The sequence below is a fragment of the Lethenteron reissneri genome, chromosome 9 (genome assembly GCF_015708825.2).
Source record: "Lethenteron reissneri isolate LAM-NWPU_2019-01 chromosome 9, ASM1570882v1, whole genome shotgun sequence".
Lineage (NCBI taxonomy): Eukaryota > Metazoa > Chordata > Hyperoartia > Petromyzontiformes > Petromyzontidae > Lethenteron > Lethenteron reissneri.
In genome coordinates, this window is record NC_083787.1 from 2,380,343 (window position 1) to 2,406,811 (window position 26,469).

The 26,469-nt window shown below is 45.0% G+C and overlaps 2 protein-coding genes across 4 annotated transcripts in view; both read right to left on the reverse strand.

The window, feature by feature from the left end:
- Positions 1–12,662, reverse strand: part of DUS2 (dihydrouridine synthase 2) — a 136,698-nt gene extending 124,036 nt beyond the window's left edge. The window contains 6 exon segments of the mRNA XM_061548634.1: positions 1,680–1,723; positions 3,879–3,970; positions 7,123–7,168; positions 9,831–9,893; positions 9,895–9,982; positions 12,546–12,662. Coding sequence (XP_061404618.1) covers positions 1,680–1,723; positions 3,879–3,970; positions 7,123–7,168; positions 9,831–9,893; positions 9,895–9,963 — 314 coding nt within the window. The 5' untranslated portion in view covers positions 9,964–9,982; positions 12,546–12,662.
- A 2,634-nt stretch (positions 12,663–15,296) lies between these two features.
- GALR1 (galanin receptor 1) lies at positions 15,297–26,145 on the reverse strand. 3 transcript variants are annotated; one of them, XM_061548638.1, is made up of 4 exons: positions 24,702–26,145; positions 22,306–22,371; positions 19,719–19,789; positions 15,297–18,263 (listed from the first exon to the last, which is right to left on the reverse strand). In XM_061548638.1, exons 1-4 carry the CDS (start codon positions 25,413–25,415, stop codon positions 18,131–18,133), a joined length of 984 nt encoding a protein of 327 aa, XP_061404622.1. In that variant the 5' UTR covers positions 25,416–26,145; the 3' UTR covers positions 15,297–18,130. The 3 variants fall into 3 exon arrangements, with proteins under 3 accessions (XP_061404622.1, XP_061404619.1, XP_061404621.1); XM_061548635.1 differs by having other exon boundaries at positions 18,127–19,789; XM_061548637.1 differs by lacking the exon at positions 22,306–22,371 and having other exon boundaries at positions 18,127–19,789.
- Positions 26,146–26,469: the final 324 nt, after the last annotated feature.

The following is a 26,469-nucleotide window of genomic DNA, read 5'->3' on the forward strand; positions in this document are numbered from 1 at the left end:
GCGGGGGTGTGGGCCTCATGTGGAATGACGTCACACGCGGGACACACACATTCTTGGCTTATTATAGTAGTAATTGCTGGCTCTCATGTGTACATTCCTATATCATAAAAAAGTGCACGTCTGACAGTATAGTTTTCCATTTGTATAAAACCGGCAAATCAACCGTTTTCCTAGAGCCGAGTATTTTAATGGCAGAACAAATTCTCGGTATTTCCAACTGGTTTGCTATAAGTGGCTAAAAGTTGTATTTTTAAAGCTTTTAACACCAAAGTGATCATAATTGCGTGCAGTGCCAATGACGGTACAAATTTAAATGACAGCATTACGTAATTATGCAAGTTTGAAAATACAGCAGATGTTAGCGCTATGTTAGACTCTGCAGTATATATCTGGCTTTGCTTGTTATATGATTTTAAACCTTACAGAGCATTGATGTGTGTGTTTAACGTCTCTAGCCGAAGTGTTTCAAATTTACTCCAATATTTTTTTTCACATCGAGTACAAAACTGCAACCTATATTTAAGGGAGGCACGTACATGTTACTGTATTGCGGTCATTCCAAACAACCACCCAGAGGCGACGACAACAACTAATGCACGTGCAGATGTGTGCAGATGTGTACGTGTCAGCCACATCTTATTAATCCACTGCTGGCTAGGGGATCCCCACACCAGGCAGGTTCGCGGAGATCATTTGAATATACTTCAACATGCTGGCCACTACTAGGTGGTGAAAGCGAGGAGCGTTGATGTGTGGAGCATAGTGGCGGTACACTACAACAATAACTTTTGCTGCACTGCCTTCTGCTGCTCTTAACGTCGTAGCCCAGCAGCAGCGTATGACATGGCTTTGTGTGCGGTGGCCGAGCATCCAAGCGCTACCCAGGTTCAACACCGGTTCAGCTTGGCTTCTGAGATTGAGCACATTCTGGGTGATATATATACGATATATACATGTATATGTAAAAAAAAAAAATGGCAAATACAGGGTGTTTCAAAAAGATGGACCCGATTTGAAATCGCGAAATCTCTACAACTACGAACCGCCCATGAATGAAACTCTTACCACTTGAAAGGGCGGGGCATAGAGAGGGCGGGGCATAGAGAGGGCGGGGCATAGAGTTTCAAATGATTACAGCTAGATGCACAAACAGCCCCTAGCCTCGGTTATTCACAAGACACACTGCCTCAACGTTGGATAGATCACATGGGACCCCAAGACTTGGCGCTACACTCTTGGCCCCCAAGATCCCCAGACATCACACCCTGCGACTTTTTCTTGTGGGGATACGTCAAAGACCGTGTTTCTGTGCCACCATTAGCGACTAATCTGGATGACCTCAAAAACAGAATGACGGCAGCGGTGACTTCAGTGGAAGAAGACACTTTGAGAGGCGTTTGGGACGAATTCAACTATCGTCTCGATGTTGTCCGTACAACAGGTGGAGGGCACAGATGATGTATAACATGGTTAGTAAAACTTGATAACTCATTAAACCATTTGTAACTTTTTGTATAATTGTAACATGTTGCCATCGTGAAATATACTGCTTTGAAATTGGTTACATCTTTTTGAAACACCCTGTACCATTGGGGTTGTTTACATGCATATTCAAGCAGGCGTGTATTTGTTAAAACAAATTAATACACAAACACAACTCTTCATAAGTACCCACTTACACGAGCCTTGCCACTTGGAGGGCCCGATCTGAATCCGCTGTGCCCTAAAAAAACAAGGACATTGATGTTTTTGGTAAGAATCATTGACAAAAAAACATTGGGAATGTACCAACCTCAGCAGCATTAAAAACTCGGTATTTGCACAACGACCATCACACTTTCTCATTTGCTAGAGGTGCCAGGGTGGGACTCACGGGTTAGGCAGTGAGCTGGCAGCACTGAGATCCTGGGCTTGAATACAGGTTGTATCAGCCTCCGATTGAATCAGATCCTCAAGTGTAGCGAATTGATCTCAGCCAATCACCAAATAATGCAAATAAACCATGATATTACATGCATGTTTATTTTACAATAAAGAATTATTTAGATTTAAAAGGCACCTTCTTCTTCAGCAATGAATGAGAATATTTATCAGAATCAGAATCTTTATTTAGACTGGAGGAATCTGATGAGCTATGAAGCTCGTTTTCACAGATGTCCACCAATGGATCGCAGAGCGCCATGCATATGGAGGCGGAAGGTAGTGAGAAGTAACAGAGGGGAGAGAGACTAAAGGGACAAGACAGACAACGAGAGAGACAGAGAGCATTTCAAACAAGTTCGTCTAAACGTGTTCACTTAATCTGGTTTGTTGTTGTAGCTCTAAGAATGGACAATTTAAATTTGATCACAAACGCAATCAACAATCTCCACAGGACACGTAAAGGGTGTTGTTAAAAAGAAGTCTACGGAAATGACCTCCTTAGACGTCGCCATGAAACTGCAAGCTGCAATAGTGTCTCAAGCCACTGCGCCAGCAGCACAATAGGAGGGTAATTGTGGAAAACAATGTCAAGTTGTAAATACACGGAATTTAACTTCATTTCATTGTCATACTTTTCACAGTCGCCGGGGGGGGGGGGGGGGGAGGACATCCAGTTGCGTTAATTAATTTGGGAATGACCAAAATATTTTTGTAAAGGGAAAAGAAAAAAGCTACGAGCTGGCATCAAAAACGCCGTCCGGCGCAGACGGTCAGATTGTAACCCTGATCCTCGTTCCCGCTGAAGGTAAACGCTGCCTTTTATATTCCCCTGTTGTCCGCATCGTGCAACAAGTTCCGCTGCCGGAAAAAAAAATAACTATCGAATTGTCTGAGCACAAGTCATCGCATCACCAAACCTGCCTCTGAACAAAGGGGGGCAAACACTCAATGACCATTACGGGCAAACCCGCCACAAATCTAATGATGACAAATAGAGCCACTTTGGGGGTGGATGACCGTACCTCGTGCCCACGAGCGTGCGCGCTCAGCGGCCAAGACAATGAGCGCCGCCCACAACAAAAATCCAATTTATGACTCATAAACGGCAAATTTCAAAATGTTCACGGCGAAACGTATTACCGTGCACGCTGTTCGCGGCAATTATCTAAGACAATTTATTTTTGCAAGGTGCAACAGTTTGACAAAGGGGGTGTGAAGTTGTGCACACGAAGATAGCTGCCCATTGTGCAAAATATGTATTTGGATGTAGTTCTGATTTTGTTTTGTACGTGTTCCTTGAAAACACAGAGAAGATAAACCACCTAATGTCCTCAGAGGAGGCGTTGCTTGTTCCAAAGGGGTCAAAATCCATCAAGGAGTCTAGACACGCTGTGGCATACTGGCATGCAGTAGCAAACAATACACAGGCTGCCCCGAATGGTATCATCATGTGTGCATCCATTAAATAATTATAATTAAACAGCCGTTTGAAGCGTCTGGTGGAAATGTTGGCACGGTACTACCTATAATCGGTGTTTAATCTTCTGTTACATCAAAAAGCTCAAGGGTTCTCCAACAGCACGTAATAGAAAAATACAAAATATTTCCGCGTCAGATGTCGCTGAACACCTGGGATTCTCGATGTGTATAAAGGGACGAGTCTCATTTGGTAAAATCTTCACACTTCCGAGGGTATGCGCACAGCTCCATCAACCGAGCACAGACGGCTGTCGAATTATAATTGTTTAACAAGGGACGACAACTCACTGGACACCGTGTATTTTTAGGACAGGATAATTATGGACAAAACAGAACACTCAACATTTCGACCACAAATGTTGTTTCAAATGGGCACATGCATTTTTTTTTCCTTTGCCAATACATATTTTTGAAGATTACTCTTAAAAGCAAACACGGTCTGACAGATTTAATCACACGCACTCGGTTTGCATTACCATTTGAAATACTACTTTGTCTTTCTCCTGGCTGCACGTCCTAAATACGGTCCTCCCATTGGACGTAACAAAATCCACAGTGCCCAACGCCTCTGCAAGTAAAACAAACACACACACACACCACGAATTAACTCTCAGATAAATCATTTGAAGGCATCACTGCCTACAACACCTATTTATGTCAGAGACAGGGAAAAGTCTGTATGCCGTCAAAAAGACATTTTAAGAGGAACCCAATAACTCATATTTTCCGAACAGTTACAAAGATTCACAGGGTATCTTCCATCAGTGTCAAGAGATAAAAAAGTATCCAGGCATTTATAGCCGCTTTGTTTGAGTGGCACTGAACTTCAGTTTTTCTTTGCACTGTAGATAATCACGTGAATACAATGAATTACAAAATATCTGTTATCAGTTTTAACAACCATCGCCAACCCCACACTGAGCAGCATGGTGATGTATGATCAAAAACGTGCCATGATCAAGACTTCATGGCGAGGGCTTCATCCAGCAGTGAACTGACAATGTATAATTTTTTATAAGTAGATGCATAATAATTGCATTTTTCTAGCATAATTTATACTAATAGATTCCACTAAGGACTACATTATTTATATACGAGCCAAATCCTATTCATAGCAACTACCACGCAAATTAAAATCCTCAGATAACAATAATAATGAATAGAGAAATTAAGAAATTGCACGAAAACAAAAGGCACAAACAAGAAAAAACAATATTGCAACAGAAAAACAAGTCCATTAAGTCACATGCCACACCAGTAAGTTGTCACGTGACCAATCACCTAGGAACGTACTGTTCCGTTTGAGGGTCCGTGCGTGCCAAACGGTTAGGATCGTTACCAAACTTTACTGGATACAATTATACTATCAATTCCGTGACATTTGCAATTGATAATGCATCCCGTAAATGGTTATCGAAAAAGAGAATACATTATTTACATCCTCAGTGGCACACACTGAACATGTAATCCAGCACCCTATACTGATGAAAAATGTGTTTAAAAGAAACAAGTGTGCATTTATTTAAGGTTTAGCTTGATTATCACGGGTGAAATAGGCTTGCAATAATGTAACGGCAGTACCGATCTAATACACATTGTAAGACTAAGCAGCTAGTGTGGGGAGGGGGGGGGAACAAGGCAATATGTTCACACCTCTGGAGAAAAATCCAAACAGATGTCACCACTTTATGCCACGGGCATACTGCAAACGAGACCTCGCATCGCTGCTGTTCACCCTCGGTAGAAATTTGAATCTAAAAATAACGGTGGGCATGGATTTTTTTTTTTAAGTGTAATCACAAGATGTGTGGTGCAAGTGCGTTCTGCTAATACCTCACATTAAACGTCTTACTGAAAACCAGGGACCCGCATTGACAGCTGAGCAATGCATCCATTTCCTGAGACTTTTGGAATGAAAATATTTTTTTTCGAGGTAACTCTGATAAGTGGCAGTTGGGTTTTCTTTAATTCATGAGCAATTCAAATTCATTTGTCAAATTCACGTGGTTTTTATCGCATCACGGGCACTTTTAAAAGTTTGCAACGGGGGATAAACTCTCAACGGATACAACGTTTTGATAGATGTCGTGGAACGTTTCAAAACCACCTGTGTGGCACTACGCACATTCAGACACAAGATGCATCTGTAAAGTGCAGTCGCAGGCCTGTATTAATTTGGCCCTGAGGAAATATTCATATTTGCTACGAGCTGTTGAATGATGAATTGTGTTTTCCAGATTATTTATTTAGCTGTATCCAATAAATGTATTTGCATTGCACATACTCAGGGGGCAGAAATTGCGAATGTGTATATTTCAAGGTACGGTCGATGAAATTCCTCATTATATACCCACAGGGAGAAAAATCAATTACGGGCAGCAGTCTGATATGATTATTTTCATGATAAAAGACAGAAATAGTCATCTACAGCGCACATATTTACTACGATTTGACCCTTGGGATACCAACACTTTAACACCTTTCTGCACAAACGTAGCTTGTGCTTGCCTTCACGAAAGAAAGGTTTGGTGAGATGGACGTTTTTTTTTCTCTCTTTACTCTTAAAGAAGGACGCTAAGTTAATGTAGGCGTGATAACGATTCAAAGATCAAGACACTGCACACAGCTTCCAGTAGCCAAGAAAGAACATTCCTTCTGCTCGTGTTCCCGTAACATGATCAGTCTTAAGATTAAGGAAATTAAACGTCGCCCTCTTCTTAATTGGCAACCACTTCAAATGGTTTACACAAATGAAAAAAAAAGACAATGCATGAAAATATTGCGTTCTTTGTCACAATGAGAAATGGGAATGCACTTCACAGACATGAAAAAAATATTTCAACGTCATTTCTATTGTCCAACTTACACAGAACCAATAATAATATTCATACACGTATACTTTATTTCACCCAATGAGAATCCCACTAGACAGAAAGGTCACATTTTTGGACAGACCTGGGCCGCAAAGCGATACAGTAAAAATATAAACAGATATTGAAGACATCTAACATCAAAAAAATGCGATCAATACAAACACCAAACAATATAGCATTTAATACATTAACAATAAACAATGCAATACTGCATCTATTTTAAAATTAGAACAACTTCCAAGAGCTAACTATGTGATGAAGTGTTTGAGATGTGCTTTGTAGACGTTGTAAATGTGTAAACTCCTGTGAAAAGCTGCTCTTACATCCCTCCTGCTAACACTTCAAACATTATTTCACATAAACATCTGCGAGTTGGCCCCGATTGTAAAATCCCAAAACAAATAACTTGGTGATACAGTACACGTCTCCTCTTATCCAAGTCCCTATTAAGAGTGCTTCCAATAATCCGTGAAACCCAGGCGATCCACACACCTTCCTATAATTGTTGAGCATTAATGCGATGGCCCTTTATCAGAGCCATTTATGTGGACAATTCAAGTCAGAAGTAGTCTCTGGGAGGCATTACATTCTGAATCATGCATCCGTGTGTGGATAAGAGGAGTGATGCAAACGTATCCCTGGTTTACCACTCCGATAAAAATTTTAAAAATGCACGCGAAACACGAACATCAGGATCCACTCCCAGCACACCCCACAGCAAATTGGACAAGGAGAGTTTTCCTATAACGTGCTTACGAGTGCGGAACAACACCACCACCACCCACGTTTCTTAGCCTTCAGCCCAGCCGAGCAACGTCCGTGAACCGACGTTCGAGAGTTAACTAACCGTTTTCGGTCCTCGTGCACTGCAGCATTTTCAGATCAATGAGCTCCTATGGGCAGAACGCAAGGGTTTCAAAAAGAAACAAAAAATTAGCACCACAGGGCACGGGGACGGGGAAGCTACTCGGTGGCTAAGCAGCGTTACGTTAATTCCAGCCGGGAATGACGACATTACTCACCGGTGATCAAAAAATCCATATATCCGCTCATTTAAATTGTCGTAAATATCACATAATTGTACTCGACAGGCTCGAAAACACAATGTAATTACAACGAATCATATTAATCTAAAGTGATAAAGTATGTCATTTGTGTGGGGGGCGGGAGGGGGGGTTGTTTAAGATGCGGTTTCAACATTTTAATTTGAGCAATGAAAAATTATGTCAACGAGGGGTCGTGATATACGTTGCTAAAGTTGCGTATTTCCATAAGTTAATTGTGTCAAAGCATGAGAAATTATGACAAAATGCAATAAAATATCACTCGGCACATTAGAAAGACATTCAGTGTGATGAAAGAAAATTAATGTCCTGCACCAATGCCACACACACCATCCTTCTCATTATGGCCAAAGCACAAAACGTCCAAACCAATTGGAAACATTAAACATATTTAATTATTCCCCCCAACATTAGCTGTTTAAACAGGACATTACACCACTGCATCTTATTAATAAAGGGCATGTTAATTTCAAACACTGACATGGCATTTTGTTACAACTCAATTAAATTAATATACATTTTAAATTAAATTTCAATAATGCAAGTCTAATAATGTCACAAAGGCTCGAGAAAAGTTAAAACTTTAGTAAACGCACAAGGAAAGAATTGAGGTTCGGTGAACGGTTTCGTTTACGGAAGATATCAACGAGGAGCATGGATATTCATCTGTTCAAAGAGACTTTTGGCTGCTTTCAAAGTAATTATTACAAAGCAAACGCTTTGTCCAATACAAATAGTATGCACTGTGGAATGCCAAAATTAGTGTAAAGAAAATCTGAATGTTATGTAATAACGCAAACAGTATACTGGTGATAATTACTCAAACGTCTAACTATTACGTTTGTATGGTTGACTCGGTCATCTTTGAAGAATGTAGTTTAAATCTAAATGAGTTTTCACCTGGTTATGAAGATATGTTTATAATTTGAGTGGAGTGGTTGCACAGTGCTTAGCGCACTGCACAATGACCCTTATTCGATCTCCTGGCACGGTTAACATCAGCGCTAAATAATAACTTAACCAGTACTAGAGGTGCCTCCTCCTTCACCAATCCACACTGACCATCGTGGTGAGGCATGGTCAATCGATCTCTACGAGTGACGTGGCGTGGGGATATCATTGACCAGCAGTGGATTGAAAAAAGCCTGTGGACATTTTGAAATCACGTCTTAAAGCCTTTTTTGATACACCAATTCCTCGTTTAACATGGTAGATGCGTTCCTGAAAAGTGCCCCGTCAAGCAAAAACGCATTAAGCGTGGAATTACCGTACACAATCAGCCTGCAATCACCCCACAACGGGACAGAGAACTGAGATGAGGGTACATGGGGGGGGGGGGGGGGCGTACTGTATCAATCCATGCGTATACCCAGAATTCCCAAACCGCTCAGCTAAACAATCCGGTGTCGACACTCAGAAACAGTGTTATTTATCATTTACACATTTTTTTTTAAGATTTGCAGAGAAACTTTGTTTGTAAATTTGACTTTAAAATAAGTGATTTTTTTTTTACATGGACAAATCCTTGCCTGAGCAGAGTGAAAATAAAAATATTTCATTATAAAAACCTTGAACCAGTTTAATATAATAAAATTGTAGTAATGTGTTATGGGTTTAAGTGCAACGGGACTATATTCACACAATGTGGAGCATCCTAGACGCCCCATAGCTTTCACGGTCTGGTATAAGCAATGATTAGTCTGCACAACATGTTATGCAACTCAAGAATGTCGATGTTTGGTCTCCAAAACACCACAGGGCAGAAGGTAGTTTGCGGAGGGTGGCACAAAGTAGAACCACTCCACAACGATATTTTCCCAATTTAAAAAAAATAGGAGAGGTTTGGTTGGAAGAGGGCATCAAGGTCTTGTTCTCAAGATAACAGTGCAATTTTACAATCATTACGTGCATTACCCATTTCTCTACCAGCCTGACTTTCCACTGCCTCACTGGTGAAAGTAAAATAAAACAATTTGACAGTGAATTGGAACACATGACACATGCCCTCCAAAGCACAGCGGGGCCAAATGCTGCTCTACGCATCACATACTGCAATGTAGGAATAACTGAACATAATGTCCGCCAATATAAATGAACCAAAATGTTCCACCGGATCACAAATGACTTTCAAAGAAATCATTGGAAAATTGCAAAATAACTCCGGAGATTTTTTTTTTAAGAATTATTCACTTTCATTGCAAAGCTAAAATCTTACCACAACCAGCCAGCTGAGCATCTTAACTTAATCAGCACAGTAATGTAATATTTAAATCGTCAAAAAGGCAGCAAAGGTTTTTTCTGTTCCATTTGGATATATCGACCATGTCACCCTGAGAAACTCCTGACGACAAACTTCGCCAGGGCAGGTGATGAATCAGGGCACCCTCTGGCGAACCACGGCTCGCCCTACATGGTAACAAAGTGGGGAGTGAATTTAAACTCCCAGAGCTACGGCACCGCAAATTCCGAGAAGCTCGCGCGGAACGACGACCTCGCAGTAGACAATGTCGGCTCCATAATCGAGGGCGAGCAGGCGCGTGGGCAACGTTCCGATTCCGCACCATGGGCGCCAACAGCAAGCGGCCGGCAAAATTCAGCCGCAAAGCCTCGACCGCCACAGCCATCCTCCCCCTCCGCAGTTTGCTGCGAAGGCAGAAATGACACAAACAACGCAGTTATTTAATCATCATCGATTCACAATTGCGCCCACCATGCATCACATCTCGACGTGCCAGAATGTTTTTAAGTTTATGTGATGGTGATGGTTGTAAGTTGTGCAGCAATTACTAACTGGGCTGAGACCATCAACTTATGACAATTAAAAAACTTTAAAATGTGCTTCTGCAGCCGTCTGATATTAGGAAGCCACTGGAGCTACGGGCTTTTAAATCATCGGCTGGCTACATGCCGTGCAAAAGAAGTTCAACATACAGAAAGACATTCATAACAAAAGGATGCCCATATTGAAACCCAGGATATCAACAGGGACAACGCAGCACTCTGACCTCCGAGCGACCTGGCCACCTCGACACAGCACCGTAAAAACATATGAACAACAACACTGAATGCGACATTTTTCTGTTACATAATTAACATAACAATATTGACATCTGACGGAATGGCTGTCTGTACAGTGGGAAGTCCATATTCAAAAAGTACAATATTTTATATTAAATATGTATACCAGGTATTTAGCAAATAAACATTGCACTATAAATGGCTTTTATACAAGACTAAATAAAAAAAAACCACGACGTTTCGGAGGCAACACAAGCTTCCGTCATCAGGTGAGACAACCACAGCAAAAAAACAGAATTACGGTAAAGTTACCGACGTGACTTTACCGAAAGAACCAAAGAGTATGGATCCTTGCAGTCACGAAAACTTCAAATCTAGAATTAAATTAACCAACTTCAACACGTGTGGAGGCTTACTGAAAAATGTCGCTGCTCTTAAAGTATTGCAGCAAATCATCCCCACATATGGAGGTAATACAGGGTGCTTCTAAAAAATGTTAACACTTCTAAGAATTTGCAACAATGCCACAAGAAATATGCCGCCGGGCTTTGGACACCACCTGGAGAAGATTCCAAGTATGTGTTGACAATGATGGGGAACAAGTGGAAACTGACTTTCTGAAACTATTTACATACATTTATTATCATGTTACAGTGTTTTATCCGTTATTTTACCATTAAAAACGTTAGTCCCATATCAATACAAAAACTAATTCTAAGCACCCTGTATAATTTACTCCATTCACCAAATCAACCTCCTCTCAGCAATACCCCCAGTTTCCAGACAATACACTTTTGTTTCCAAGTTCTTCCAGGACACACGAGTGGGTGCGTTGATGGACGTTGCATAACCACGTCTAACAGAACAAATACAATTGCTGTTGGCGTCTGAAACATAGCTTGCGATAAACACATATCACATTATAAGAATAGGTTTTATCCTTTGTGCATATTATGTATATTACCAGAGCATGTTTTTTTTTAATATATGTTTACCACAAGCACGCGTGGTTAATGCAGACTTGATTCCTCGCAAAAGGTTTCTGTTTGGTGTCCGAACATCTTAACACCTGTTTAATTGCCAGAAAGGGTAACACCTTTTCTTATACTTTGATACCGCCAAGAAATATCACGCATATCACATTAACTTATCTTGCGCGCGTGTGTTCTCGTGTCATATCTGGAGCAGAGATGCCATTCCATTTAAAGCTTTCAGCCACGTGTGACTCCTTTAGCTATCGGGTCCGTTCAGCGTGTAACGAACGAATTTACATCTCATCCGAAGACATTTAGAAACTCGACATGACGTACAGCGGTGAGCCACGAAGCAAATCAGCTTGAGAACCCCCTTGAATAACGCGGAACGCACATGACCGTGCGCTAGTAAACACGGGCGAGCGCTTTAAGACGTCCGCATTAAAGAAAACCCCAACGCGAGTGGCGACGACAACGTGGCGAGACCTTCATCCAGCAGTAGACGGATCATGACCGACTGAGGACGATGAACACACAACTCAACAGCTCTCCTACGTACGAATATCCGCTGTTGCATCTCTAAGCGGACAGGCGCCGTATCAGAACGTTCTTGTGATGTCCGCATCTATGCCAAGAGTGACGTCCACGGAGTGCGCTAATGACATGCTCCATCACAAGCCGTGAGCTAATTAAACAAGATTGAAGAGCGGTTGTCTGATGCCCGTATCACAAACGGGGTAACTACAGGTGCTCCGATTGGGGGCAAGAACATACTTTGAAGTAATAATGTCAACACCAAATACGTGGGCAAATACAGCTCGGCCAGTGCGGCGTTAACTAGACGTTGCTTTGCACCGCGCTCGTTACATTCAAAAAGCACGAGACACCAAAAGCGTGCTTTCGCGATGACGGTGTGTATGGCGAGGTAAGAAGGACGCCTTCAAACACGCGGCGGATACGTTCGGCCAGGGGGGGTCGGGCAACCTGCGGCTTCGGAGCCGCATTCGGTGACTCTAAAGAACTGCCGCTTCGCGACGTCGTTATTTAATCAAGAGGACCACCACCGTCTCGTATTCACCACGCAGCTGCACTGAGGCTCTTGAAATAGTGACGATTCGAAGGAATAAAAATGCCTCTTCTTATTATTATTGTGGTTGCCGACCCCCTGTGTTCGAGGCGATGGAGGGGGGAGGGAGAGAAACTCTGAAACTCACTCGTGGTACCGGCAACTCAACAGCAGCAGCACCAGCAGCAGCAGCAGCGTCAGAATGCTGCCACCACCACCAACACAAACACCACCAACACCGCCACCACGTGTCACGCGCTTCTCACTTTCCGTAGTCGAACAACCAACAACGCCACCTCCCATTGGTCGGGGAGCGCCCGGGCGCGCGCGCGAGCAACGAGCGTTCTGATTGGTTCGCGACGCGGTGACCGCGGGGAGGGCGGGGGAGCTCCATGGCAACGCGCGGGTTTCTGTTTCTCAGGTTTCTGTGGGCGTCGCGGTTTCTTGGGTTTCAATTGCGGAGTGCGTGGTGGTGATGGGGAGCGGTGGGGTAGTGGTGAGCGCCACGCTGCGCTCCGAACCCGGCAGCCCGAGTTCGACGATTATCTGAGTCGGTCCTGGGTCTCCCCTAGGTCGACTCAGCCTCAAATTAGTACCTGGTGCGGTGCTTAAAAAAATCGCCACCAGGGGAGACAAAGGCGGCCGGGAGTGGTGTTGGCCACCCACCCCCAAATGAACAATGCGGAAACGGTGTTGTGATGTCATGTTCACAGTGAAAGTACTCCGTTCTGTTAGTTGCTAAATTGTAATATGTAACATGCGGTGTATGAATGAGAAATCAGGTTAATTCTGTGATAATTGTCCGACGAAATCATAATGACTTGGTTTTCGTGTTGGTGCGATCGTTACCGTCGTAAATGAAAACGGGCAAGTGTATAGTTGTGGTTAATACTAAACATCGTAAATCATTTAAAAAGCAAATTTAATTATTTTACGAATGTATTTGTACGCATCGTCATCAAAATGGATGTCATGTTGTAACTTCAATTGTAGAACGTAAATTGTATTTTAAGTGTCGATTCATATTACACAATTTTAAATGTAGTTTGTTAATGTGTTTAGATGAGTAATATACACGTTCGCCACACATGGGGATGAATTGCCTTAACTCTTCTCTCAAAGTAGAACAACTTTCAACGAGGCTAAACCTTTACAGGCCATAATTCTAGATTTGATGCTTTCGTGACTGCAAGGATTCATATTCTTAGGTTTTTTCGGTAAAGTCACGTAGGTAAAACATCAAAATTAATAAAAATTAAATAAAATTTTGTTTTATTCTTTATTTTATTTTGAAAATAAAATAAAATTTTGTTTCATTTTATTTTCATTAATTTTGATGTTTTACCTACGTGACTTTACCGAAAAAAACTAAGAATACTTTACAGGCCACTAGGTGGCCCAAATGTTGCTTGTGCGCCTGCGTGTCAGTGCCACGTGCACCGAGGAAGGACCCAGAGGGCACGAGACCACAGAGGAGGAGAGGACACTTTGAGGGGTGGTGGGTGGCTTTCAATTCCCTCTGCGCCAGGGCCCATGGCAGACAAAGTCACTCCGCTGATGCGTGGAAGCAGCCCCCCCCCCCCCCGTTACTCACACCATTAGTAAATCAGTAAAAAAATTGGGGGGGGGGGGGGGGTTAGGTCATCGTGCAGTGTACAATGTCGATGTTTAATTGAAGCCCTCCACCACCCAACGGAGCCGGATAAAAAATAAAAGTTGTCATGTAATGGGCAAATTATGCCACACTTGATTTGGGTTATGAGCAAAATAATATGAAAATTTATTGAATAAAAAAATTACATTTGGTTTTGCTGATAGGCCAAATCGATTGGCTTCTTTGCCCACGTGACGGCTTGATTTTATTGACTGTGGTGGTGGAGGGTTATCGTAAAACGATTTACATTCCGACCCTACAATCTTAACCCAAAAGAAACAACTTGTGAACGATTCCCCGATTGTACTTAGGACTCTTATCATGCATGAACTCAATATGATCCTCAATACCTACTACCCTAAATAAAAAAAAAACATTGTTGGCAACGTTTCTGGCAATGGCCCTTTATCATAGCAGATATAAAAGCCAGAGAGAGCTTGAGTGAATAATAGATAAAGATTGTGGTATATACACCATGGGGATACAAAAAAGTGTAATTTCAAGAATGGTTCTAGTTGAACGGTCTTAAATTGACACGAAGTTTTTTTTAATCATTGAGTACTTGTAGAAATGTTTTTTTTTATCGAGTTCATGAACAACTTGTTTATGAAATGCCAATAGAGATTAGCTTTTTCCGTGCGCGTGTTAGAGGATAAGTTGTAGATTGCATATTCCTTAGCTCTACCATGCATGCTTAGTACATGCACTGAATATAATCACATCTACTAAGGACAATTATGCAATTTGTCTGAAGCTATAATTATAATAAAGACATTATAATTTCTCTGGCGATGTGCACGATGGATTGTAAAGCTCCAGGCGATGAGATTAAGCGAAATGCGTCTTGAGCAGTTAACTTCAATGTGTTCCAATCAGCGACGTGAATCAGTGCTTGTGCCAAAGCATCAAACCGACCCCTTGATTGAAAGCAATAGTTAAATACTCATTTATACTTACATAGCATATCTCCACATTTGTTTAAGCAAGCAAACTCAGGAATGATTTCGACCTTCTGGGTCTCATCAGTAGTTAAGTTTGTTCTATCCGAGGCCCTGTTCGCTGGGAAAAACATTGTACAAAATGCAACACTTATCGACAACAGCCCAGGTGCCACGATACAACACGTGTCCCTTTGGCGCTTCGAATTGTAATATTAATTCCGATTCTTCTTTGGAACGGCCGATGTAGATGCAGAGCAACAACTACAATTTCATCATTCAGATGGTCAATTACGTTGTCGTTTTGACATCAATTTTATTTCTTAATGGACTGTTTACAGAACCTTAATATACCACGAATCACTAATGTATCCCGAGAACGTAACACATAAACACAATACTGTTTCGTGTAGACAGGCGCAGTGTGAACTTCTGTATATACAATAACTGGTGGGATGCACAGTGGCCTTACTACTCTGGCCGATTAACCATAACAAGGCACAAGACTAATGGCCCATTCAATTAGGTCAAACGTCTAAGCCAGTAGTTTAGGACAATCCCGTAAATTGGTGTTCTTCATCTGCCATTGCCACTTCTGAAATTGGGACATTAGTACTCTTTTCCCGAGTATACACTTTAGCAGCTTAATAGTTGGTTATTTTGCAACGTGCGCTTTTACGAGGTAGCTCCTTCTCGGCAGCTGAGTCTGGAATTCTCTTCCATCTAAACTCTGTGTAGTTGAGGAAACTCAGCCCTTGTTCAAGTTTTCATGTTCATGTACATATTTTTATTTTATATGTTACGCTTTGTCTTTCCTGTAAGTTCTGGAGATGCGGTTGCGTTTATATGGAATTGTAAATTATGTTGTATATAATTATGTAGGAGCATACGATATGTATAGAATTTGTGTGTAAGTTTCCAAAAATGTGTATTATTTTAATGACTATTTTGCTTGACGTAGAAAGCGTATATTGTTAAGCTACTAAATATGTTCAGGATAACAGTACTAATGCCATTATCGGTAGCAGGTGGTACCAAGGTAAAGGCGTACCATTGTTTTGCACATGCCCAGATATTTAACCCTCACCCTGCATACACACTTAATGCATTTTTTGTTTGTTACCCCCTGTACGTATGCATTCCTATTTGTGAATAAATACTGTATTATCAATACATGTCACCTTTAACCGATATACAGAATAGAATTCGTAAAGGTCACTCACTCATTATTAAATGTCTTCCTTTGGATATGTTGCTTTGTGACACATGTTCATACGTCTAACACTGCGCACAGCATTTACTGACAAATGCAGACCCTACGTTGCACTGTACTATGTAAGTCACAATGAGCATCAAGACTTGCAGGACCACTTAAATGTTAAGCTGACAATGGTACAATCTCTTACCATCAAGGTTGGCAAGTTACAATTATCTGACACATTCTACACAGTATATAAAATACATGGCCTACAACATGTAGGCTACCTTGTGTTTATATAATACTCACAGTTAACAGGACAAGACAAATACATGTTGGTTTTTTTTTTCTTATGCGTTAGCATTCCAAAGCTTGAAGCAGATCATAATACAGAATATATAACACGGTATTTGAAGCTTCGAACGTTTTTCATGTACAACATGTGATTTTATACGAATCACAGTGGTGAATTACCGGGTGCAAACCAGCACCTTTCAAGACATCGTCTTACAATATCTCAAGCCTCATCGTCATCTTTGCGTGCACGCAAACACTTGTCCTAGAATCACCGACGGTCTGATACGTTATGGGACGAGATTCACATCTTGACAAAACGGCCAAGCACATCGTCTGGGCGATTTGCTCCATTACTGTCAGAGCAGATTTTGGTACGGTTTTTATAATGTAAACAAAAACTTTGCTCTTTTTCACCAATGGGTTTGAATGATGGTGGCAAGTGTTGTCTTGTTAAACTATGCCTTTAAAACTGAAAACTACTTACCTGCAGTACTTCTATTTAAATACACTATCGAAACAATTATTGACACCCCTCTGTCAATCATGGTGTTTCTCAGTGTGGATTTGTGAACACACTTTGTAAACAGTACATACAATAGTACGCGTTTTCAATGCGCTGTTCATATTGTAACAAGCGTTTATACCAATGTTACTCTACAGAGTAGTGAGTCGCCGCTGCTCTTATCAACATACAAGCGGTAGGTGGGGACTATGGCTTAACCGCAAAAAAAACCTATCTGCACAGATGCATACGGACAAGAGAAGTATCAAACAGGAGGAACTAACGGTGCAACGCATCTCATCTGCTAAATGTCTGCAGGTAATAGATTTGTCATCGATTGATCCTGGCTGCAGACATTGGTAGGTCACATAATAATGTAGATAAGAGAGCAGTTTCACTGTATTATGTGTCCCGTTATGACAAATAAAGGACCTAGGTCGTGTAGGCAGTTTGAGCAGCTTGGATAAGACATGATCCTGCCCATACCCGAGCATGGAGTGCATTCTCTTGTTCAGCTCTTCTGCGCATTCGTCCTCGCCGCTGCGCTTGGACATGACATGACCACAGAATGATCCGCGCCAGGCGGGTCGCGGCGTTGATGTGCGCGGTGGGATGGAGTCGCCAAAAATAGATGAATGAATTACGATTTTGACTTCCGTTTATTCGGGACCCCGGGGTCCCGCCATACATTTCATCAGTCAAAATGTGAATCTGGCCCATAGATTTTGATGAGCAGCAAGCGCGGTCGAATGACTCGCACACGGTCCGTTGACAATTCTGCAGTTTTGATTACAAAATACATCTCATGTCTCACTTGATTGATTGATAGCCAGCGGCGTGCCATAGCTCCAGTTCAGTGAGCCAGTGAGCTCCTCCTTGGGTGCTGTAATTACAGGTGACATGAGCAAGTGATCCACTAATCAAGTGGAGTCATATTAAAGCAGAGGTGATGTCTCATGCACCAGTGGGTGCTGGGCTTGTCACCGGACTTGGATGGCTGCACACATCTCTCGGCCTGGAAAGCCTGCGGTGGAGCTTCCATGCCCACCTGAACTGGAGCCATCGCACGCCACCTCCAATAACGCGCGGCCGGGGCCACTATCCAAACGACGCTGACGAAGTGTCACCGGTGTGCTGACGGCCGCTACGTGCGGTGGCTTCGCAGGCTACGGGTCAACAGCGACAAGTTTATCGAGAGGGTGTTGCGATGTGTGTTCTCCACGCTTCGCCACGCTTGCGTGCGTTCGAAAGTGTCGCCGCTCATATTTGTCTCCTCGCTGTTGGGAAGAAAAAGGGACGGATTTACTCCATCGGTCTTGAACGGCTGGAGACACACGGGCACGTGGGGACCATTCTGAGTGCCCTTGGGGACAGCTATGTACGTGTGTGTATGTTGAACTTCTTTCGCACCGTACGTAGTCAATCGTGCTAATCGGAGGTGCAGGGGAAGGACAACAAACTAAACACACAAAAATCTGTTCCATTGAGGGTCCGTGTTAAATAGCTATGGGTAGCCTCGTCAAGGCTGTTAATTGTGGGGGGCACAGCATATGACTTGCCATTCCGTACAAAAGGTTGGGAGCGTGGTGGTGGTGATGATGTTTGGCAGCTGCCTCCCTTGTCCCACTATTCCCATGCTCATGTAGACAAAGTTGTCCCACATATATTGTGGAGTGTAATGCTGCTGTGCGAGGAATGCTGCCGTGTAAGTGGGGTCTTTGTACACAAGTAAAACAAGCCTCCCAGCTTGTGAATCTGTTTAAGAGCCACTGCAGTCATCATGTCATAGACGAGTACCTCATAGCGGCTACACCGTTTCGCCTATGCTCACTTAAAATTCATCAAGGGACATAATACACATATAAATGAACGATCCATAAACAGATACATACTTTATACCCCTGTTGAGAAAGTGTTGACATGTCAACAAGAACTCTGCAGTATTCATAAGCACGTTAAGAAATATATACAGAGGACATGAACTTCGAATTTCCACCAACAAACCACCATCACCACTGCGGGTAGTGAGTGTGTGACGTGTGGGTGTATATATATATATAGAGAGAGGTGAGGTTATTGACTCAGGGGCAGTAAAAGTCGGCTCATGTCGACATTAACTGAATATTTACATTATCTCAATGCTCATTCTGTGTATTACTCTCCCATTCAATGTGGTCTAGTTGTAGGTGAAGGGAGTGCACGTGTATATGTGCGGATGTCACGCGTGCACTACATGAGCCGACTCTGGCTACTTGCTTAGTGAAAGAACAGTGATGGGACGCATGGTGCCCTAATAGGTGCCGGTGGTGCCCTAGTACGGGCTGGTGGTGCCCGAATAGGTGCCGGTGGTGCCCTAGTACGGGCTGGTGGTGCCCTAATAGGTGCTGGTGGTGCCCGAATAGGTGCCGGTGGTGCCCTAGTACGGGCTGGTGGTGCCCTAATAGGTGCTGGTGGTGCCCGAATAGGTGCCGGTGGTGCCCTAGTACGGGCTGGTGGTGCACGTGTGCGTGGAGGAGAAATTCTCGAGCCGGATCCGTGTGCTCTTGGCCTTTAGCGAGGAGCTCACTGGCAGCTGGCAGCTGAAGACCTGGCGGTAGGCCTTGCGGAAGTTCTCCGAGAGGAAGGCGTAGATGATGGGATTGGCGCAGGAGTTCCCGTACGAGAGGCAGTGGGACACGATGCGGAACGCGAAGGAGGCGCTGGTCAGCGGGAAGGAGCCGTAGAGGACCCACATGTGAATGACGTGGTGAGGCAGCCACGATATGCAGAAGACGGCCACCACCACCAGCACCGTCTGCGCCGTCTGTGTAGCGAGAACAAGCAGCGGAGGCAGCAGTAGCGACGGTCAAAGCAGTCGTAGCAGCAACATCAGAAGTAGCAGCAGCAGTAGCAGGAACGGGAATGTGGGATAACATCACTATCACTGAGAATGATTTCACACCGCAGGACATTCATGTCTTGACGTTTACATTAACTATTTATGCCAACCAATGTTGATGATGTAGGACCTTTGATATAGCAGGCAGCCGAGATCACAATTTAAATGTAGCGAAAAGGTCAATTTAAGAAGTGTGGTAATATCACCGCATGAGGGTGCTTGGAAAGTTACGGTTACACACTAAATCATAAAAAGATTAAGAATGCCCCTCATTAAACCAGCAAGGCCTTATTGAGTAGCAAGACTTGTTTGCATTGGAATGTTTGGCCAATTACTTCAATTAGTGTTTGGAACGTATTTATCTCAGGACGAGATAGAGCCGAGTAGAACAGCCACAGGGCTTCCAATCTTGCCATTGTGAGTTCAACTCCTGGTCAGGGTTGACAGTCAATCAGCCCTCCATGGTCAGTGAATGAGCAACACGTGGGAAAAATCATCAGCTCCTGCCCTGTGGAGATTCTGTTCCCCATTCTGTTCCCCATCACAGAGATGTCTAAGTGACAATTCACCAGCTTCCGTTTGAGCAGAGATACATCTTGGATTTGCATTGTCAGAATATTTGCCTACAATAAATTGCTTAAGAGCCAATAATTTAACATGTCGATCTATGTGAGGCTGCGTGACGAATGCATTTTCTTCATAGAACACGTAGAAATGAGAATGAAATTGCAATTACGTTTAGTCTTTCCAAGGGCAGTCATGATGTTTTACTCAGACGTTAAGCTCCGATCTCACGAATAGCATACAACTGCATGCAGAATAAATATATAATCGAATAGACGCAGCCATATGACCAAATCTCCTGCTTTCTCAGGGTCTCAAAAGATAAGGAAGATTGAGCCTTGATCAGTACTTGTATGGGAAGCCACCTGGACTTGCCAGGTGGCGTAGGCATGGAACTGTCAGGTGACCAGGAGATAGCAGTGTAGAGTGTTACCCCGCTTGTATGTGCGGTCCAGACATTCCAGTTTCCTCCCACGTGAAAGGCAAATACCCATCAATGGAGTTGGGCAAACATCCCAGTGTATGACTCTCCAACTCAGTGAGACTTTCCTTCGTAAATAATTGACATGATGATTGTGAGACTTTGTGTGCCTCCCAGATCTCCGACCCACAGGAACAACTTTGCAGGTTAACTGAGCATTTCTGTGATGTATTGGGGAAAGGGAACCCCCTCAGTTCCGATAACATCATGGGGCAAGGTGGGAATAACCCTGCTGGGGCTGCTATGCCTCAAATATTGGAAGAAGTAGCCACCCACTGTGAGTGGCTGGTTGAGGTGCCATCTGTTGAGGAAGTACGAAGGGCGATCCAGAGTCTGAGACCAGGAAAATCACTTGACAGAGATGATATCTCCCAAGCAAACTGCTGAGGGAGGATGGCGTTTATCTGCAGACTGCCCTATATGACATAATCACAACAGTCTGGACCACTGGACGGGTTCCGCGTGGTTAGAAAGACGCCCTAGTGGGCCCCCGCTTTAAGAAGGGGAACCGTACGGATTGTAACAACTACCGGGGCATCTCCCTCTTCAGTGTGCCAGTAAAGGCCCTTGCAAGGATTGTCCAATATCGATTTTCCAGGCACGCTGAGGAGAGGCTTGTGGAGCCCCAATGTAGTTTCAGGCTGGGGCGGCCCTGCACAGACGCCATATTCTGATACAGCAGAAGTGTAAAGAATTTCAACAGGACCTACATCTCTGCTTTATTAACCTATGATACCATCAATAGGCCAGGTCACTGGGGTGATTATCAGGTTCGTGAACGACTCTAGTGGGCAGTTGGAGGCCTTCTCCCTTCAACAACAGCGGAGGGCAGAGGAGCGAATACTCACGAGCAGAGCACCGGGCGGATAAAATGCAGCAAGTTGGCAGAGTGGGGAGCACAAGTGGTGCATCTGCCAGTCACCTCAGGCAGGCAGCCCAGGGCACATGAGTCTGTCCTGTGACCGTCTGCTAGCGAGACTTCAACACTTCACGTGGCCTCAAAGTGCACCTAGCCTGGCACAAGCACCGTGGTGACATCACCACCACTTAGTGGCGAATTGCGGTTGTTGTTGCCTCCCCTCGGTCGAAAGCCTCAAATGAGTATCTCTTGCGGTGTCTATTACATCACCAATAGAGAGACATAGGTGGCCAGGTGTAGTATTGGCCACCCACCCTCGCGTGTGCCTCCATAGGTGCTCGCTAACAGCACTTGCCCCCAAAAGGTCTGTTAGAGGCTATACGGGGCATCTTTGTTGATGAATTATTAGTTGTCAAAAACGTGTTTTGTTTTATTTCGGCCGGTGGGGTTACATTGAATGCGTGCACGTTACACATCAAACTTTTGAGCACACGCACGCGTGTCAATGCAAAGTCCGTTTTCACGTGCACAAGTCACCTTTTTCTTCGAGCGCTGTGACTTCTTGGATATGTTGCGCACCTTTCTCTGCAGGTGTGTCAGCACCTGCGGCGGGGATAATGGTGAGGGATGCGGTCGTCGATAATTCGTAAACCATTCACTGGTGTGTTTGTGCACAAGGCCCTCCGTAGTAGAGGCGTACGGGGCCCAGGCAAACTCACACTCTGTCCCCCCCCCCACCCCCATGCCTTCAAACTAAACCGAAAGTCTTACATCTGACACCGTAACATGGAAGCGCAGTCCCCCCCCCCCCCAAGCGCGGGGCCCGGGGCAGTCGCCCCGATTCGCCGTAACCCCTCGGAGATGGCTCTGGTCATGCAGAGTCTTGGCACGAGCAATAGCGACAATGACGCAGACTGTCTCAGAGTCAATGCGGAGCGGTTGTTGATGGTTGTGCTTAAAGACTGGTGTTCATGACGAATGCGGTTAGTTTGTATTCATATAGATGCATTAATTCGTGATTGTGCATCGCGACCAATGCAGTCCTCTCGCAATGCAGTCTTTTCCTTTGTTGTTATTCAAAGCGGAATGCTCACATGGACACTGATTCTAATATAACGCACCGGCTAATCGTGTATACATAAGCATGCACGTAGGACCTGTGCAGTCATTATTTTTTGTATCAATCCACTGCTGGACGAGGGACATCCCCACGCCTGTGCAGGCCGTGAGGCGTGATCTTGACCATACTTCACGCCGGTGGTGCATGAAAGCACGCTATGCCGTTCAATGGGTTTGAATGCACGCAAGGCGGATGGACAATAAGCCTGTGCCTGGTGTTCACTCATCCAAGTCACGAGCACTATCCAGCCACGAAAGCCTGCTTAGCTTCCGAGATGTGACAACGTCGGCACTCTGCTGCGTATGTGCACATTAAGATGTAGGCGGCAAATGCAATTTTTTTCTCCAGGTGTCACCTTAATAAAGGACGAATGACAAATTAAACTGAACACATCCGCCACTAACATTGTCTCTAAAGGAAGACAATATCAAAGGCGACGATTCGGGCACTTGCCCTTCTCTGTCGTAACATTTCGCTCGGTAAAGAGCCTCGTAATCTCGACGAGCTTCTCATCTGTGTTTAACAAAGACGTAAACAAAAATCCATAAATCTTCACGCGCTTGCGGGCACGTGTGTGTAGGTGTGTACACACACGTGCCCGTGCGTTAAGGTGCAATTACATTCGTGTGTGTTTTTCCATGCTCCAAATTTAAACTATCATTGGCCCTCTCAGTGGATTATTTCCCAGCAGTGCAATTAAAAGTCACCGTATACACGAAAGTACTTCCAAATTAATCCAATTACGGTCTTTAATAAACTAAAGACTGCAGACGCCTCCACCTTAATGTACTTCACGTGCAATCAATCGACGGGAATCGCTCCCACAAGGCTTTTGTGAGCACTTTGTTGGGTAGTTTGGACGGATAATTTGATTCTTCTTCCCTGTAATGTCAAGGAGCGCATGTTTTTCCTGTTGGAGTGCTCAACATAAGCCCACACGAAAGGTCAATTTAAGACAAAAAAAATATGTCAAGAAGGAAGGCGACAAATCCATAGACGTCAGTCGTAAAACATTTCGCTTTTGCTAATTAAGCCTTACCTTTGTGCGTGCGCGCGTGTGTTTTAAGGGTGCATTGTGAGTGAGCCCAGCGTGTTTCAGAAAGTTCATTTAGCCTACTAATGCTGACAGGAAGCGCGTTATCACCCCTTTGTTCAGATAGGGAGTGATGTATTAATTATTGTATCCATCGCGAAGGTGGTTTACAAACACCAGCGGGTGGTGATGTCAGATATAGCATAAAGCGGTAATCTCGGAGAGGTTTTACGGCATTTCGGTTCATGTCCGCTATTCGATTCTTGCGTATGGCAATATGTTCAGGAGCCGATTGCCAAAGTCGATCTCTTATAGCCACGCCGCTGCTATGCAGCCTACGAAATGCATTACGTCCATAATTTGCATAATTGTGTCTTGCGAACCGCAGAATCGCTATGCATATATAAACGGTACTGAACGAGGAGTGACTGAAGCGATGTTACGTACGATTGACCGACAGTACTTCGATTGTTTGATTTTGGTATATGGCAGCATTTCACGATGACCAACTCTTGCGAACAACACCACAGGTTCTTTAATTTTCACTCTAAAGTTTTTTTATGCTGAAATAATCGCGCTGCATCCGGGATCGAACCCAACCCCCCCCCCCCCCCCCTCCTTAGGCTTAGCAGAGAGCGCGAAGAACACGAACCCAGCAACCAATCGACGCCACAACATTCCTTCACAAAATAAACTCTCTCCTTCCATCGATATAAGCTATGCAAATATATATATATATGTGCGTATCTCTACTCCTCCACTTCGGGGCGCGCAACTCACGCTGACGTAGCAGCAGGAGATGAGCAGCAGAGGCAGCAGGTAGCCGAAGATGAAGATTGCCGTGATGTAGGCTCGCCTCTTGGATGCCTCCGCCTCCCAGCAGAAGAACTGGCCCGGGTGCGAGTAGTTCACTCCGTCAACCAGCATCCGGTTTTGGGCGCAGGGGATCGCGGCTACCACGGACAGCGCCCAAATCACGGCCACGCCGGCGAGCGCGTTCCGCGTGGTGCGCAGCACGGGCGAGCGGTGCGAGTGGACCACGGCGATGTAGCGTTCTACCGACATCGCGGCCAGCGTGAAGATGCTCACGAGCATGAACACGGTGACGAAGTAGTGCACGGCCTTGCAGAGGAAGGCGCCGAACACCCACGTGGGCAGGACGTAGATTGTCGACTGGAAGGGCACGCACACCATCAGGAAGGTGAGGTCGGCCACGCTCAGGTTGAGGATGAACGTGTTGGTCGTGTTGCGCTGCACCCGCCGCGACTTGCGGCACAGCAGCACCACCAGCACTAGGGTGTTGCCCAGCACGCCCAGCAGAAAGATGACGCCGAAGACCGCCGGCACGATGATTTGGGTCAGGTCCATTCCTTCTTCGTCGCCGCTTTCCTGCTGCTTCTCCTGGTGGTGGTGATGCCCCGGCCCGAGCGACCAAGTGACGTTGCCAAACCCGTCCGCGCTTGAGTTGGTGAAATTTACTCGCGCGTTCTCCATCGTTCCAGCGAACGAACGCAAATGAGAGAGAGAGAGAGCAGCGAGGAGTGCAAGAGGTCGAAGAGGAGAGGGGACAGGGAATGAACGACGCCACTGTGCGTCCTATATCTGCGCGCAACCGTCGATGAATCCCGCTCCGCAATCACGCGCCGGTCTTAAAAAAAAGAAGCATTTTCGCTCGTGCGCTCAGCGCATTCTCTCGAGGAGAGCGCGAGGGAGAATTCTCCACGCCGGATGATGAAGCATCTACTCCGATTTGCTGTGAGGGGGGTCAAGCGGTGTTCACGCGTGTGCTCGCGGGCTGCTTGCTCACTCACGGTGGGTAACACGCGGTCGCGTCGCCCTTTGAGCAGCAGCTGTTGCTGCCGCCGCCGCTGCTCTACGGACACGTGCGAGAGATCGAGACTCGCCCACTCTCAAGTCGCCACCGCTACTGATCGATGCAGCGGAGAGCAGAGACGAGCGGACGGGAGTGCGTCACGCGAAAGCGCGCAAAAGCGAGACCTCTCTTCCTTTCCTCTCCCCTCCTCTTCGCTCTACCCTCTCTCTCTGTGTTCACGGCAGCCCCTGTCTGACACCTGTGCGCTGAGATGAAGCGAGGATTTTCTCGCTACGAGCGCCGGCGCGCGTTCCGAGAAGCCCTGCGGGAGCCGAGGCGGCGACGCGGCGCTCCGCCGGACAAGTTGCGAAGAAGGAAGAAAAAAAGAGCGCATCGGAATATCTCGTGCCGAGCGCGCGGAGCCGACAAGTGGCTCCGGTGCGTGCGTGAGTGACAGCTATAAAGAGATGGACTGCCTGGGACAGGGTGGAGGGGGTGCGTGGAGGGAGCGAATCACAGGGGGGGGGGGGGACGGGGGGCGGGGGGATACAATTAACGCGTGAAAATGCGCCAGCGATTCAGGGAAGGAAAAAGCGCCCGCACACCAAGCACGTGTTCGGCGATGCGCCTGTGCAGCCGACTCAATGGACAGTTGTGTCCGACCCTTGTCCAGTAACACCTTGTCTGTGTCGGTGGTTCAGTGCACAGCGGCACACCCCAATCTTGAATGCACAC

Excerpts from the sequence above, each read along its gene's own strand:
- GALR1 (XM_061548635.1), bottom strand. The coding sequence starts at position 25,415 with ATGGAGAACGCGCGAGTAAATTTCACCAACTCAAGCGCGGACGGGTTT. Across the intron at positions 22,372-24,701 it reads TCTCCTGCTGCTACGTCAGC|GTGCTGACACACCTGCAGAG; the intron begins GTGAGTTGCGCG and ends TCCCCGCCGCAG. Across the intron at positions 19,790-22,305 it reads CACAGCGCTCGAAGAAAAAG|ACGGCGCAGACGGTGCTGGT; the intron begins GTGACTTGTGCA and ends CTCGCTACACAG.